The sequence below is a fragment of the Seriola aureovittata genome, chromosome 2 (assembly GCF_021018895.1).
Source record: "Seriola aureovittata isolate HTS-2021-v1 ecotype China chromosome 2, ASM2101889v1, whole genome shotgun sequence".
In the NCBI taxonomy this organism is placed as follows: domain Eukaryota; kingdom Metazoa; phylum Chordata; class Actinopteri; order Carangiformes; family Carangidae; genus Seriola; species Seriola aureovittata.
In genome coordinates, this window is record NC_079365.1 from 15,356,054 (window position 1) to 15,370,413 (window position 14,360).

Below are 14,360 nucleotides of genomic sequence, written 5' to 3' on the forward strand. Positions count from 1 at the left end.
ATTGATTGATTGATTTTATAATTGAATGTGTCAGATCTACTAGCCTAAGCTCACATCACTTTAAAATAATGCCAGTAGATGTCAAATTGTAAGTAAGTGATATACTTTCCAGACTAATGAAAAACATGAATACAGTTGCTTGTTTGACATGGTCTTGTTGAACAGGAGTTACTCAGATGGAACAAATTGAATTTTGTTTATATTCTGTCAGTGTGAGCTGCTGGTGTAACACTCTCTGACCAATGAACTACAAAAGCTCATTTCAGAGGGAGATGTAATCACCTAATTTATGCAAAACTTTGTTCTCTGCTTAGTCATCACTATTTCCTAATTCCTAGTAATGAATAGAGTGCTAAGTGCACATTCAACATGTAAAGCTTCATCTGTGTTCATCACACACTTTCTCTGCTGCAGTTTCTCCATCATGTGGCCACAGAGTGAACTACAGACTCTGTCTCATTGGTGCAATCAATTTAATGTTAATCTTGAGTGAGTCACTTCATCTGTGTATCTCCTCCTTTTAAATCTAACTTTCTGTTTACCACTGCTGTTTAAGTTAAAAGAAGTTACATTTGGAGCAACCCCCACATCTTTGGCTTATTTTGGGGGATGTGCTCCATTCCTCTTCCTTTCTTTGTGAACAGCTCAAGACAAGCTTGATGGATATTGATCTGGCTGCTGATGTGATCGTAGAAGTTGGCAGGTTTTTGCAATGGCTCCATTTGTGAAAATGTTCGGGGCCCCAAACTGTTCAAGTGTACCAAGGTTCATGTTTTTATGAAAAAGTGAACATATCACCCCAAATCTGGCAAATGTCACCTAGAGTAAAAAAAAAAAAAAAAAAAAAACCCATGACAAGAATGTCAAACATTAGAAATCTTACTTAGGTAAAAGGACAGAAGTATAATCTTTACTCAAGGAATCAAAAGTAAAAGTACTTGTTAAGCAGAAAAATGGCCCATGTGATTGTTACATTGCACATATAATGTTATTGGATTAATTTCACTGCTCCATTAATCAGGAAGTAACATTCCCAATGAGCCAATTTCAACCACATACATACTGTTGGGCAGTTTAGTCTGTAACAGTTTGTCATATCATACAAAATGACCAAAGTCTTTGAATGTAGATCTTTACCAGCTGTCTAATAAATGTAGTTAATAGAATATTTCACTCAAAAATATAAAGAAATATTCAAGTAAGGTAAAAGTACCCCAAAATTGTAATTATCTAAACTACTAAATGTTAAAGTCCACCAGTGATGCAAACACATCTTTACCTGTTTCTAAAGCATTGTTAGTCAAATCAACGAGACATATAGTTTGGGTTTTTGTGATGTGCTTCACCTTTTCCTCACAACTGGATCTCAACCTTCTAAAACCACAACAACAAACAAATCACTCAGAATATCCAGATCACAGAGCAATAATGGTTTTATTTGGACGCAGGGGTTTTCAACATCCAGTCAGTGGTATGGTGTACATTACATCACAGGGTTTCAACCAACCAGACACTCATCAACAAACAGCATCACTAGACAAACAATTAAAGAGAAGGTAAACAGTGTGACGGCAACTCACACTCTGGTCCCCACAACATGACAGGCGCTCAGCCTGCTCCCTCACTGATATCTTCTTTTTTAATGTCAACCTTAATGTTGTCTCATGTCAGCAGACAAACAGTGTTACCCATTTCAGCATTCATTCCTGGAAAGAAAAAAGTCTGTGTAACATCACATGTAGGGAAAACGAGAGTCATAAGCTCTACATGTAGAGGTTCCATATCAGTCCTGCTGTTTCCAACAATACTGCAATGATTTTTCTTTGAGAGGGAAGAAGCTAAATGACAAGAGTTACGGCTCAACCACAGCACAGGCAGTTCACAGGGAAAACAAAAATATGAAAGAAATATTCTGAGATGACTCTACTGAACTTTACCAGTAGATTGTGTATACAGTAGTTTTTATAACTCCTATTCTTCAGGGATCACCCAAACACAGACGAGCAGTTCATAATAATTGTTGTGTAATTCAAGAGAGGAATATCTTTACACGTTGTACTCCTTATGGTGGTCGACGAGTAATTAGCAATAGAAAGTAAAGATAAAAAAGCAACATCAGTTTATAATTAACATGACAACTAATAGACAACATATTACATTTAAAAAAAGTAAATATAAAAGTCCAATAAAAACTGATGTTGTGCACAAAAGGCACTCAAATTTTTCTGCTCCACTTACACTCTATAAATAATAAAAAAAAAAAACAGTCTAGTTAAATATAATGATGATCATTTCATCTTTTGAAATTGTGTGCTTTCTTCATATTTCAATTAACATATGTTTCTATCTTCATAGATTTCAACAGGTGCAAAACTGTAGCCAGGAAAGATAAGAGGAACGATGCGGATGAACCAGGTGATTGTAATATCAGCTCCAGATCACACTCATAATGCCCACATGAGGTGACGGTGTCTACTGGTTCATCACAAGAAGCAATACCAGCAGGAACCAGCAGAGAGCGTGACTGCGCTGTATGACTTTAAATGCTGTATTGCCTTTTCTCTGGCTGTAGGAGCTCTGTGTTCTTAAAGATTCTCCCACCCTGGATATTTATATATCTGCCCATGACAAATAAAAAGCAGACAATACATTGACCACAAGCGAATATGTTCCGTTTACAGCATGTATCTCTGTAACACTGCAGAATGTACAGAATGACTGCAGAGTTGGCAGTGGAGTCAATGCCTGGTTGACATGCTTATATTTAAGTTTCCTTTTGCTGAATCAAGCATTGTTAGTTCTCTTTCCCTTCTATTTTAACAACTGCTACAAGCGGCTTAATTCATCATTCCCAACCCCCATAAATGTTAAGGCCCGTTTCTTTAAAAAAAAAAAAAAAAAAAAAGTCCAATACTGAAATTATTTGTGCATTTCACCAAGGCAAGGCACCACATACAGCCATTGTTTAACTGCTGCATAATATGAGTCAGTTATTACGGCGCAAAACATGCAGAACAGAGCAGGCTCATAGGGATGCGCATAACAAAGTCTCTGGACTAGAGCTGTGAGAATGACAGTAGATATAAACACTGAAAAGTTCTTATTCAGTTTTCCTCCAAAGGAACAAGAAAGAGTACACAGTCAGAGCAGAACTGTGTCTATCAACAGAGATAAGGACAAGGCAGGAAGGAAGGAAACGGCTTTGATAACGGTATGTCACAACATCTACTTTCAGGTCCCTCTGGGTGAGCATCGCATCTTAAATTTGAAAGAGGAACTATCAGAGGGTACTTTTCAATGTTTCTTATGCAATAATGAAAATCACCCACATCAGTCTTCAACGGGAAACAGTTCCAAGTTTTATGCACTGTCTGAAACTGGGTGAGTGTGTCAAAAAAAAAAAACCATAATGGAGAAAAGATTTGTTCGGCCTTTGCAGTCTGTTCAACAGCAATCAGTTTTCTACAGTACAATTACCAAATGCAATCTAAACACACAGTACACGGTAAATGATCTGAACTATATTGTACACAGCCAAAGAATATGTTTCTAGTTCACTGAAGATGATAAAAAGGTGGTTTATGTTCTTTACAAGTGCCATTCACATCAACCCTTTGCCTTTTTTTTTTTTAATTAGCCTGTACAAGATTAACACTTAAAAAAATTACTAGCTATATATTATGTACAAGTTTACCACAGGATTCCTACATTAGTTGATGCATTAGTTTTCTGCATTTCATATACAGGAAATAGGAAAAAAAAAAAAACATGGCAACATGCCCACCGCCCATGATGGCAGAGGATGACTACTGAAAGTAATGTCTACGACTTCAGAGATCATCTTCACGCATCTGGACGCTTTATCTTTAGCAGTGAACAGGATGACTTCAGGTACAACATCTATAGTACCAACAGCCACACACATGGCATCTTTAAAATATAACACTGTAATGTCCTAATGTATTACTTTGTCATGTATTTGAACATTTGAGACTTGATATTTTTTCATCAGGTTTCAAAGTAATTATTTTCTGTTTACAATGAACAACATGAGAAAATTCTGCATCATTACAATAAGCCTTTAATGGTTCCCTTATTTTCTCCAAACCCTGCATGCAGAAGTATATAATGTCACTATGTTGATACTTTGCTGAACATCCACTGAATTATAGTACAAACAGAAACCATGGCAACTTCAAGTAAGTTTTTATGTACAGCCATAAGGCCTATGACCTCAATGATAGATAGACATGGTATATTAGCCTGAATGTGTACACTAGTCCAGATGAGGTGTTTCATACACATCAGCTGAAGTGACTGAAGCATCAGCTGGACAGTGTTCGCTGGGTAGAAACTAATACCAGATTTCACACAAGTATTGCTTCACTTGCATTCACTGCATCTCTGAAACGAGAACATGGCCACAGATTTTTGTTGAAATTGAGGTAAAACTGAAATACACGTATTCCTATACACATTTACTGTAGTTAAATCAAGTTTTAAAGAGGTTCAAGCTTCATGCTGTCACACCTCTACAGCTTCTTCCACCGCTTTATCACCATGGTAACATACGGTAGGCTCGCTTCAGGAGCTTCCTGAATATATGAATTCAGGCAGAAAACAGAGAGGTGAATATCTGTCTCTGCTTCCCACACATCAGCACCCACTTGCATAAGCTTCCCCCTCACTTGGAAAACTTTACAACCTTCCCACCTAGCAGATTCCACCTTTGCTACATGGTACCAGACTTATCCCCAGCATCACTGGATGCATTCATATTAGAACCAGCAGCTGAATTGTTACTTGGAAACATCTTCTCGGTGGGAGTTACAGCAGGGCTGCCGACTCCTGAGGAGCTGGAGCTGCTGGAGCGGTGCTGCGTCGGAGGAGGACGCACTGGTCTCATGGGTGGGGGGCGTAGCTGAGCCCCGGCCAGGCGGGCGGAGAGAGCAGGTTTGAAGGTGGTCATCATCTCAGAGGTGGAGCTGCTGCTGCGGCGCATGGCTGCATCTGGATCACGGATCATAATGGTATGCAGTGGACTGCCGGGCTCAGAGCTAACCGGGTTCTTCATGGGCTCCAGGGTGTCCAAAACCACGTCGGGAGCCTGCTTAACGGTATTCTGTCGCTCCAGCTCCCGCAGCTCGTGGAGCGCTGTAGTCATAGTTTTCTCTATGTCCTGGGAGCAGAGGGACGAGGATGAGGAGAACAGAACAATAATAACAGGCAGGTCAGCAGAGTACGTCACATAGTGCGACATATAGCATGTGAATGTGAACCTGCAGGTTATAGAAGCAAGTATCTGCAGTTTCAGGCACACATTGGTTTAAATTCATTTCTGTTGCTTATGTTGTATACAATAACTTTTGTTAGTGTTACATTATTATTGTTGTACTTCAGTACTTCCATCACAGGTTGACTTGAAAGGTCTGCACTGCATTAACTCACATCAGTAATCACTTCTGACAGAAAATAGATGCAGGCTTGATGTGTCATCCAACACAACTAAAGCGATTTTCTGAAATACATAATCAGGGCCTTTCTGGTTCTAGTCAAGTTGAAGTAGGAGCTGAACATTTTGTTTGATTGTGTTGGGACCTAATGGCTGCAGTCATTAGCTGATGAGGAGTTGTTATTCAGTTCCAGGCCTCTGTGTCCTTGAGGTGTGTCTATCGCCCAGCTGCAGTCTGGCTCTGACATTTACTGCAGGTCCCAGCTGCTGCTCTCAGACTGACAGCTACAGCAGGGGGCCCAGCTCTGTTCTACCAAATATACCCAATTATATGCTATAATTGTCTGAAATGTTATATTATGTCTGGTACTGACAACACAGAGTCAACAAACATAAATATGTTTATAGCTTACTATATTACTATATTTTCAACAGCTCACACAGTTAAAAGATGTGTGCATGGACAGATAGCTGGATGGTATAAAGAACAGCAGAAAACAGTCCAGTGAACTTGAAGGCACACACATTCAGGTAATGAAAGGCCATTACTAAAAACATTTACAAGCCAGCGGATTGATGACAAAGCCTTACCTCAGCAAGAGCCTCAGTCTCCAGCGATTTGTGGTCCCCGAGGCTGCTGTGACGAGTGGCCCCTGGCACTGGTCTCAGGGGGTGGCCGTCAGGATAGGCCTTCCTGTCCGGGTAGTTGATGCTTCCTGCACTGCCAAAGGTACCGAGGCGCCTCTTTTCTGGGCTCTCCATGCGACCCTTGCTTATAGACACCTTGTGGGGGCTGCTGGGACAGGCTGCGGCTCGTGGCGGAGTGTCGGCCACTCTTGTCGGACTGTGGGTATCTGTACGGTGACGTGGGATTGCAGCTCCATCGGACCGTAACCTCACCCTGTGCAACGGGATCGTTTTAGTGTCAAACAGGGAAGTCCCTCAGAAGGAGACATTTTCAAAACAAGAAAGGTGTTTATTCTCAGTGGCATCTACCTCCCCATGACTCCGCCAAAGTTGTAATCAGGTGACTGTTCACATGGTGATGGGACGTCATTTTTAGATGAACCTTTATCATCCAGCAACGGTCCACTGCTCGCTTCACTATCTGCTTTCTGGCTGAGGTTATCTGAGAAAGCATCATCACTGAAAGACACACACATTTTCTCCTTCAATTTTGTGACATGACAATGAACCTTGTTAAGCGACTGTAACTATATTGAGACGTAAGTCACTCAAGTTATGAAAATAACCTTTCATAAGAGATTAGGATCACACAAGGGAATTACTGACAATAACACCTACTAAAATACATTCTGCTTTTACTCACAGGTCTTGTACTACAATGTACTGATGTGGGATGAGACCATCAACACCATTATGACGGCCCTCCCACCAGTCTTCAGACGCCCTGTGATACAGAAGAAGAGAGGCTCCCTTCTTGAAGGACAGCTCCCTGGGGCTGCGTCCCACATAGTCAAACTTGGCGATGGCTTCGATCTGTTCAACCTCTAGAAAACATAAACAGACAAAACAAAAAAAAAAAAAAAAGAAACATCAGTAAAAAGCTTCATTAATGAACTTCAACATGGCTTTGGTCATATTGAAGGTTATTAGCATGCACCTGTAGCACAAAAACCAGCAATAATAAAAACTTTAGAGCGCTTTAATCCGTGCTGTGATGCAAGACGTAATGTTGTTATCTCCAAAACGTTAAACTCAGTACATCTCTGTAAATTACAATCACAAATCACATACTTATTGTTTACTACATAATTATTTCATTGTAGCTTAAATAATTATTGAGTAGTAGACTATATTACAAATAGATGCTACTGTTTAAACATGTAGGAAAAGGTTTTAGGATAAGTCAAGGCTGATTAATTAAGCAGTTTTTGCCACAGTCAGTCAGTCAAAGTAAACTCTGGGGTTAATATCAATCAGCTCTCAGCAAGAAAACTATTCATTTTGAAAACTCACCAGAGGGGTGCAAGGGTGTTAAAGGGATAATAAGGTTGAAAAGCAGCATTGTTCCAATTTTGGTTTCAATTATAGAGTAATGAAAAGTGAAAAGTTACCATCATCACAGCTTGGCTGACCCGTTCTTAATTTAACAACATCAACTTATTTTTCCTCCATGAAAACTGAATTATTGCCAGAGGCCACGGACTGAACTGACCGCGGAAACTACAGTGCAACAGCAGAGTTTATAATGTCACATAAGACTCTCAGCAGTAAGGCCAGGAAGAGCAGAACCTTACAGAAAGCAAACGACCTTTGTTCTCTTTTCCAAGTAAGAGCAAGAAGAGAGAGAAAGGGTCAGCACTCATTACAGACGCAGCCAACAGCACAGATGAAGCTGTGAGATAGAGTTACCCCAATCTGACCCAACATACTCCATACTTCATAGACCTGTCTGTTCACTCTTCACTGACAGCACAGGTGATATTATTTCATGTATTACCCGTGTTTTGGCTTTTGTGCCTGGCCCAGTTATGTTTTCAAAGCTCAGAGGAGAAATGGGGAAATACTGCACAAAGGAGAAAGTCCCAGGAGAACTGCTGACTAACGCTGAACAAAGAGCGAAGGGGGGGGGGGGGGGGGGGGGGAGAGAAAGAGAGAGAGCAGAGACACACACACATACACATACACACACACACAGAAAGATGGATCAAAGCAGCAGTGCCGCATGCCAACACTGTTTACTCAACTTGCCTTCAGCTTCGAACATCACATAAGCCTTCGCGATCATAAGCTGTTGCAGTGCAAACCTCGCTCACCTCTCAGTCAAAGGCACTTAATAAAAAAGGTCAGTCTGTACTTAAGGTTTTCTCATCCACAAAGACTTCTAAAATCACATCATACACATTCTCATGTGAAATCCATTTAAAACGAATTGCCAAGATGTGAAATACCTTGACATGCTTCTCTTTAAATGATCAATCTATCAAAAAAGTTTTTTCATATTTATCTCTAACACAGTTGGAGAATTTTCAACTTTATAATTAGAGCTTTTTGTGTGCGAACTCAAATGCTAAAGTTACAACAAGTGTAATTCTATATTATCAGAGAAAATATTGGTGACCTCTGCCCCCGGCTCTGATCTTGACTGCAAAACACACAGGCAAGACCCACAGTTCACACGGCTACTAACATTAGAAAAAATGTTCTGCGGGAGTCTACAGCCATCCTCTGTGAGCCTCTATTAAAGTGAACATGCTCACAATAACAATGCCAACATGTTTAGCAGGTACAGTATAATGTTCACCATCTTAGTTCCGTGTGTTAGCATGCTAACATTTCCTAATTAGCACGTAAGTATTATGGGAATGCTATTGGTGTTGCAGGTACTTGGTCATGAACCAAAATATTGGACGAATTTAAATTTTTAACTGAGGATCAGTGCTAAAGTCAGTAGCTGACCAGAGTATGATTCATCCTGTGGGGACCCTGAATATCAGTTTCATGGCAATTAGTTGGTGAAATATTTCAGTCTGGACCAACCGCCAGGCCAGCATTGTCATTCCTAGAGCCAAGCTGCTAAAGTCGCTAAAAACACAGCTGGATGATAACAAAAAAAAAAAAAAAAAAAAAGGATTGAAAAATGACTACAGTGATGTACCGACCTTCATCACTCGTGTGTGGTTCAGTTCCATTGTCGGCCTCGTCAATAGTTCCTGGTTCACTGTGAGGGCTGTCACTGCAGGAGGACATGGAAAGTGAAAAGTCACTGACATTGGAGCATGACAAATATTTTGCTTATGAACAATAAGCATGTTTATGCAGGTGATAATCTGATAAAAATGTCACACTTCCCTCTTAACCTCAACGCAAATCACAGATGACAGGAATGCAATCTCAACATAATTGTCTTTTAATTACATGTTTACCAGCTGGTCCAGCCAATACTCACCAGTACTCCTCCCCCCCAGTCATGCACTTCTCATACACCGGGCCGTCCAGCTCACGTTGACTGGGAAAGATGACTTCATTGTGGATGATGATGGTCTTGATGACCTCATTAACATGTGCCTGGCATGCTACAGGATCCTGGCCATCTGGGATGGGCATCAGGGTTGGTCCAAAGCAGATAGCCAAATTGTATGGATCCATCATGTTCTCATCACTGTACTGGGAGAGACTGGGGGGAAAGGACAGCATTGTTATTTCTTTTTCATGATTATTATGTGTATTAAAATATGTACTTATCAGTTTAGGAGTGATAAGGCTACAATCCTGTGTTGGCTGCACTTTTGTTTACAGTTAGTTTTTGTATCAATTCCATAATGTATGAAAAGTAACTGCTGTGGAGCAGAGACATCTCTTACACAGCGAGTGGCTTCAACTGAATTCAGCTTTGACGTGAAGTATTAATTGCTTCATTGCGCAGCTTTGTTAGTCATTTGCTTAGAAGGACGTCTGATCAGCCATCCCCATCAACAAATCAAGTGCGCTTGTGCATGCCACAACCTACTCTTGGTAACCAAACCTTTCAGAGCTGAAAGAGGAAGTCATAATCAGTCTTTGCATATTATCAACTAGCTGAGGCTGAGCAATCAAGACACAGCTGGAGTAGCTATAACAATGAAGGGGGTAAAGGAGAGCGGAGTGAAACCTGGGGTATGAAATCAAACTCTTTGTTCAGCAGGCGAAGCCACGAGAATGAGCATTAATAACATCTATTATTCGAGGACAGGTAAACTACTTCAGTGAGGCATGGGTTTCCGAGGCTCTAAATAACGTCTAAAGCACTGTAAACGATGAAGCAATAAATAGGTTATATTTTTTATATATAAAAATAATTTGGATCTTAATTGTCTTCCCACCTGACTGTAGCTATTCTGTCTATTCAATATATTTCCACATGGATTTTCCCCTATGGAATTACTGTATATTTACATCTAGGGTAAGATTCAGTGTCATAACACTTTTGGTGATTAATCCAAAGAAGTCATGTTTGTATACTTTGCTTTGCATGACAAAATCTACGGGATGGAATGAGAATCAGCACAAACTCACTGGTTGAGAAAAGCAAACAGGTATCTCATGACGATTATGATGGTCCGAGGAAGAGTCACAATAATCTGCTGGATGTGATGTGCTCTCTCAGCTCCAGACTCCAGCTCTGAAACACAGAGAACAGAGGTTGGTTTACACTGTGACAAACTGGAGACAAATATAGCTTTTAAATCTTTATATAATGTATATGGGCACTGAAACTATGACAACACTTTCCACTAAAATAGATTATAAAGCGGACTAGCATGAACAATTGATCAAAGTGAGGCAACAATGCTGAATCAAAAGGCAGTGTAGACTGAAAACTGTTATTTGACAGTTTAATAGATGCCACCTCGTGCCTTTCATCAGACCCTTAGGGAGAACTGATTGATCGAATTATTAGAAAGGGCGAGAAATCAGTGTTCAAAATACAGGGGAGATTGGGGGTGGGGTGGGGTGGGGGCCCCCTAATTAAGACTTGAATCCCAGAAAAGATTAAAAAAACAACAGTTCAAGGGGGCTGAAACATTTATTAAACATTATCTTTATTACCTGTAATTGTAAATATTATAATATATTTCCCATATTCATGCCTGGAAGAATCTTATAATATGATTTCAGACCCCCGCTTAAGTGGACGAAACCATTTCATAACCTTGACCTTAGCTGAACATCTCTGGCTGTGGTGGTTTGGTTAGTCTTTTACCTTTTTGATATTAACTTTTATAATAGGCACCTCCTTTGTTTTCACTCAGGAACACAGTGGTTTTACCTGGTCGTGTAATTATTAGAATACGCGTCAATAGTAATTGTCGTCAGTACATTTACTCTCAGTACTGTAGCTTACCTTAGTACAATTTTGAGGTACTTGTACTTTACTTGAGTATTTCCATTTTATCCCACTACATACTTCCACTCTACATTTCAGAGGGAAATATTGTACTTTCTGCTCCGCTACATTCATTTGACAACTTTAGTTAAAGAAGCAAGAAACTGTAAGGACTGTAATACTTTAATTTCATTGAAGCACGTGTCTGCGCCGTACTGGGCTCCCTTTCGCCCCAGAGAAAAAGTTGACCCCCCTGACTGTCATTGTATAATTTGCACTCTGGGAGAAATGATTCTGTGGTGAACTCGTAGATGGCAAACCGATGTGGCCCGCACTCTCCTCCTCCTGCTGGCTTTCTGTTAAATATCAGGCAGAGAGCCCCGGTGTTAAGATTGCTTCCATGTGCTGCCCTGAATGCCTTTCTCTTCTACAGTAAAGCTGAGTCTCTAAGAAACTGCAAGGTGTGTTTTCTCTTTCCTATTTGAGCAAGCCACTCGCAGCGGTGATTGCTTTGAACGTTTCCTGTTGTGCTTGACTCACTGATGGTAGAGATGAAGTCCAGGAACCGCTCCTTTGGGAAGAGAGGGTTCTCCAGTCCTCTGAAGTACAGCTTCAGCACCCCTGCCACTGAGTTAATATCATGCTCGTTCTGGTCGTCGATCAAGGGATCTTCACCTGGTTTAAGAATGCACGATATATATGGTTTCAGCGGTGGTTTTGGATTAGCTGAAAATGTGTCAGATGGGTTTTATCTCGTTTACGTATTTGTGACATGAAAACAAGGGCTATAAAGCCATCTTTGACTCACCTCTCTCAAAAGAGTTTTTAATATCATTGACCTCCACCTGAGATCCTGGCACGCGAAATATGCCTTGCTGCTGCAACCCTGAAAGAAATACAACCCAGAATTTACAGATTCAGTGTTATGCTACCTGCCATTATCTACAAACCCCAGTGCCAGTTTCGTGAAAGCCCATTGGAAACACATAACACAAAGCAGGAAATGTAATCTAGTCATAAAGGGAGATGCGTATTTTTCCAGGAGAGGGCCCCTCAGTGAGGCTGCAGCATATGGTTTCAGTTAGAGGGTTCCTAATCAGTTTTCTGGAGTTTCATTAGGTCCAGATCCAGGGGAAAAGGCCCGCAGGCTACAGCAATGAGCTGAAGACAGATGTGAAGGTAGACAGGGAGGAGTTATAAAAAAAGGGTGGGAGGGTGGCTGAACTGACTAAACAAAGACCTATGGTACTTTCAAAACTCTCCCTGTGTGATCTATTGTTATGAGCTTGTCAAATCACTGGCAGGCAGCTGAGTGTCTCAGAGACCGAGTTGCAGAGCAGAGCAGAGCAGGTCAGTCTCTGTACCTGAGGCTATTTGTGGAAATAGATTGCCTTCTCCGAAAGCTGCTGTCACTTCTTATGTGGCTGAAGGAGTTTTCAAATGACTTCATAGTTTGCTTTCGTTTTCTGCCCTTTCACTGAGAAAGTAGTAGTCACAGCAACATAATGTGAAACTTACCGTATAAATTGATGTATCGGATACAGCTTTCAACAACAAGTGGAATTGGTTGACCTGAATCCTGAAATTAAATAATGTGGAAACATATTAAAATAGAGACAAGGCAAGACATATAATAGCAAAAGGCAACACACAGCTAAGATATTAAATAATATACAGTATTGCGTGTTACTTTTATACTGCTATAAATTATACAATGTCTTGACGAGGTATCAAACATGCAGTAGTAACTTTGGAATATAGGAATAAGAGAACCACTGCTGTGGTTTATGGTAACAAAAAGAGACACGATATAGAAGCAGGCTAATGCTCCATCATACCACAAAAAGAAAAAAGCTCATAAACATTATTTTAAGCAAATCTCAGGAGGAGCATAATACAAACAGTAGCAGAACAATACGATACTGTTATTTATAATGTGATGCTGCAGAATAAAGACAGAAAACTAGCAGCAAGCAAGTGAAGCTGAAGCAGTAGCAAGTCAATTATTACGATTAGTCCAATAGTCTTGTGCCGTGAGCTACATACTCTAACAACAGAGGTACCTGAATGCGGGTACGGGCATTCCTTCTTCCTCTGGGACAGAAAGCAGCAAAGCACAGAGAAGCACAGGAAGAGAGGGCAGAGAGGCACAAAGTTAGAAAAGCTCAGATGACAGATGACACCTCTGGAGGTTAAAGAAGGCTAAGCACAGGGACTGGCAATAGGAAATGCAGTAAGATGGAGATGCAGTAAAGGACTGGGTGCAGTGAGGGACAAAGCAGACCCACTGCTGTCTCCTGCTTCAAAGTCATCCAAAGACTTACTGGATTTAGAAATAAAGCTAGAGATGGTAAATTGTTCTGGCGGGGAATGAAGAGACAGCTGACTGCCGCTCTGTCTGTCTGCACCGGCAGAACCACGGAAGGGAGGAGGAGGATTAGAGGTTAAACAGAGGCGTTATATCATGATCAAGGGCAGCTGGAAGAGGGAGGAACAGAAGGCCAAAGTGAGGAAGAGAATGAGAGCGAAGGCTCTAGCTGCCTTCCTCTCCTGCTCCACAGGGGCAGGCTCAGTCATACACCACCACCAGAGGGTACCTTGATGAAGGTCTCCATATTGCCGTTAAACAGCTTATGGTTATACACGGAGCGTGGTCTAGGCTTCCGCATTTTCTGTGGTTTAGGGGGAAGGGTGGGGGGCCTGGGAGATGATGGACAAAGGGAACAAAAACACCGTATTCTGTGAAACAGTCGAACCATATGTGGCTCAGAAACAGGTATGGAAAAACAGTCGCTAAAAGAGCGCAATGAAAGAATCTTCATTTTGGGAAAAGTAACAGAAAAAGTCAAAAATCTTCAGTGAAAAACTGAAAAAACCCAAAGGGAGACATTTCATTGAAGAGGTCTTTTATCATTACAACCAGATAAGTCAGCTCTTTAATTACTGTGGTTGGAGTGTGCAAGACTTTAGCACTGGATCTTCAACAAAATGCCTTTCTTGACTCATTAAAAACAAAACACAGATAAATGAACAATAAAAACAAGGCTAATGGAATCAATCCCACCAGTTAATATTTTA

The 14,360-nt window shown here is 40.8% G+C and overlaps 1 protein-coding gene across 2 annotated transcripts in view; it reads right to left on the reverse strand.

Moving 5' to 3' along the window:
• Nucleotides 1-1,415: 1,415 nt before the first annotated feature.
• Nucleotides 1,416-14,360, reverse strand: part of srgap3 (SLIT-ROBO Rho GTPase activating protein 3) — a 57,782-nt gene continuing 44,837 nt past the window's right edge. The window contains exons 12-22 of one of the 2 annotated variants that reach the window (XM_056396086.1): nucleotides 13,346-13,376; nucleotides 12,801-12,861; nucleotides 12,091-12,168; nucleotides 11,823-11,957; nucleotides 10,472-10,577; nucleotides 9,366-9,593; nucleotides 9,079-9,152; nucleotides 6,783-6,963; nucleotides 6,449-6,598; nucleotides 6,044-6,353; nucleotides 1,416-5,179 (exon numbers count right to left, since the gene is read on the reverse strand). In XM_056396086.1, coding sequence (XP_056252061.1) covers nucleotides 4,733-5,179; nucleotides 6,044-6,353; nucleotides 6,449-6,598; nucleotides 6,783-6,963; nucleotides 9,079-9,152; nucleotides 9,366-9,593; nucleotides 10,472-10,577; nucleotides 11,823-11,957; nucleotides 12,091-12,168; nucleotides 12,801-12,861; nucleotides 13,346-13,376 — 1,801 coding nt within the window. In that variant the 3' untranslated portion in view covers nucleotides 1,416-4,732. Of the gene's footprint in view, nucleotides 5,180-6,043; nucleotides 6,354-6,448; nucleotides 6,599-6,782; nucleotides 6,964-9,078; nucleotides 9,153-9,365; nucleotides 9,594-10,471; nucleotides 10,578-11,822; nucleotides 11,958-12,090; nucleotides 12,169-12,800; nucleotides 12,862-13,345; nucleotides 13,377-13,879; nucleotides 13,983-14,360 lie in introns of both variants that reach the window. The other variant, XM_056396078.1, reaches the window with a different exon arrangement.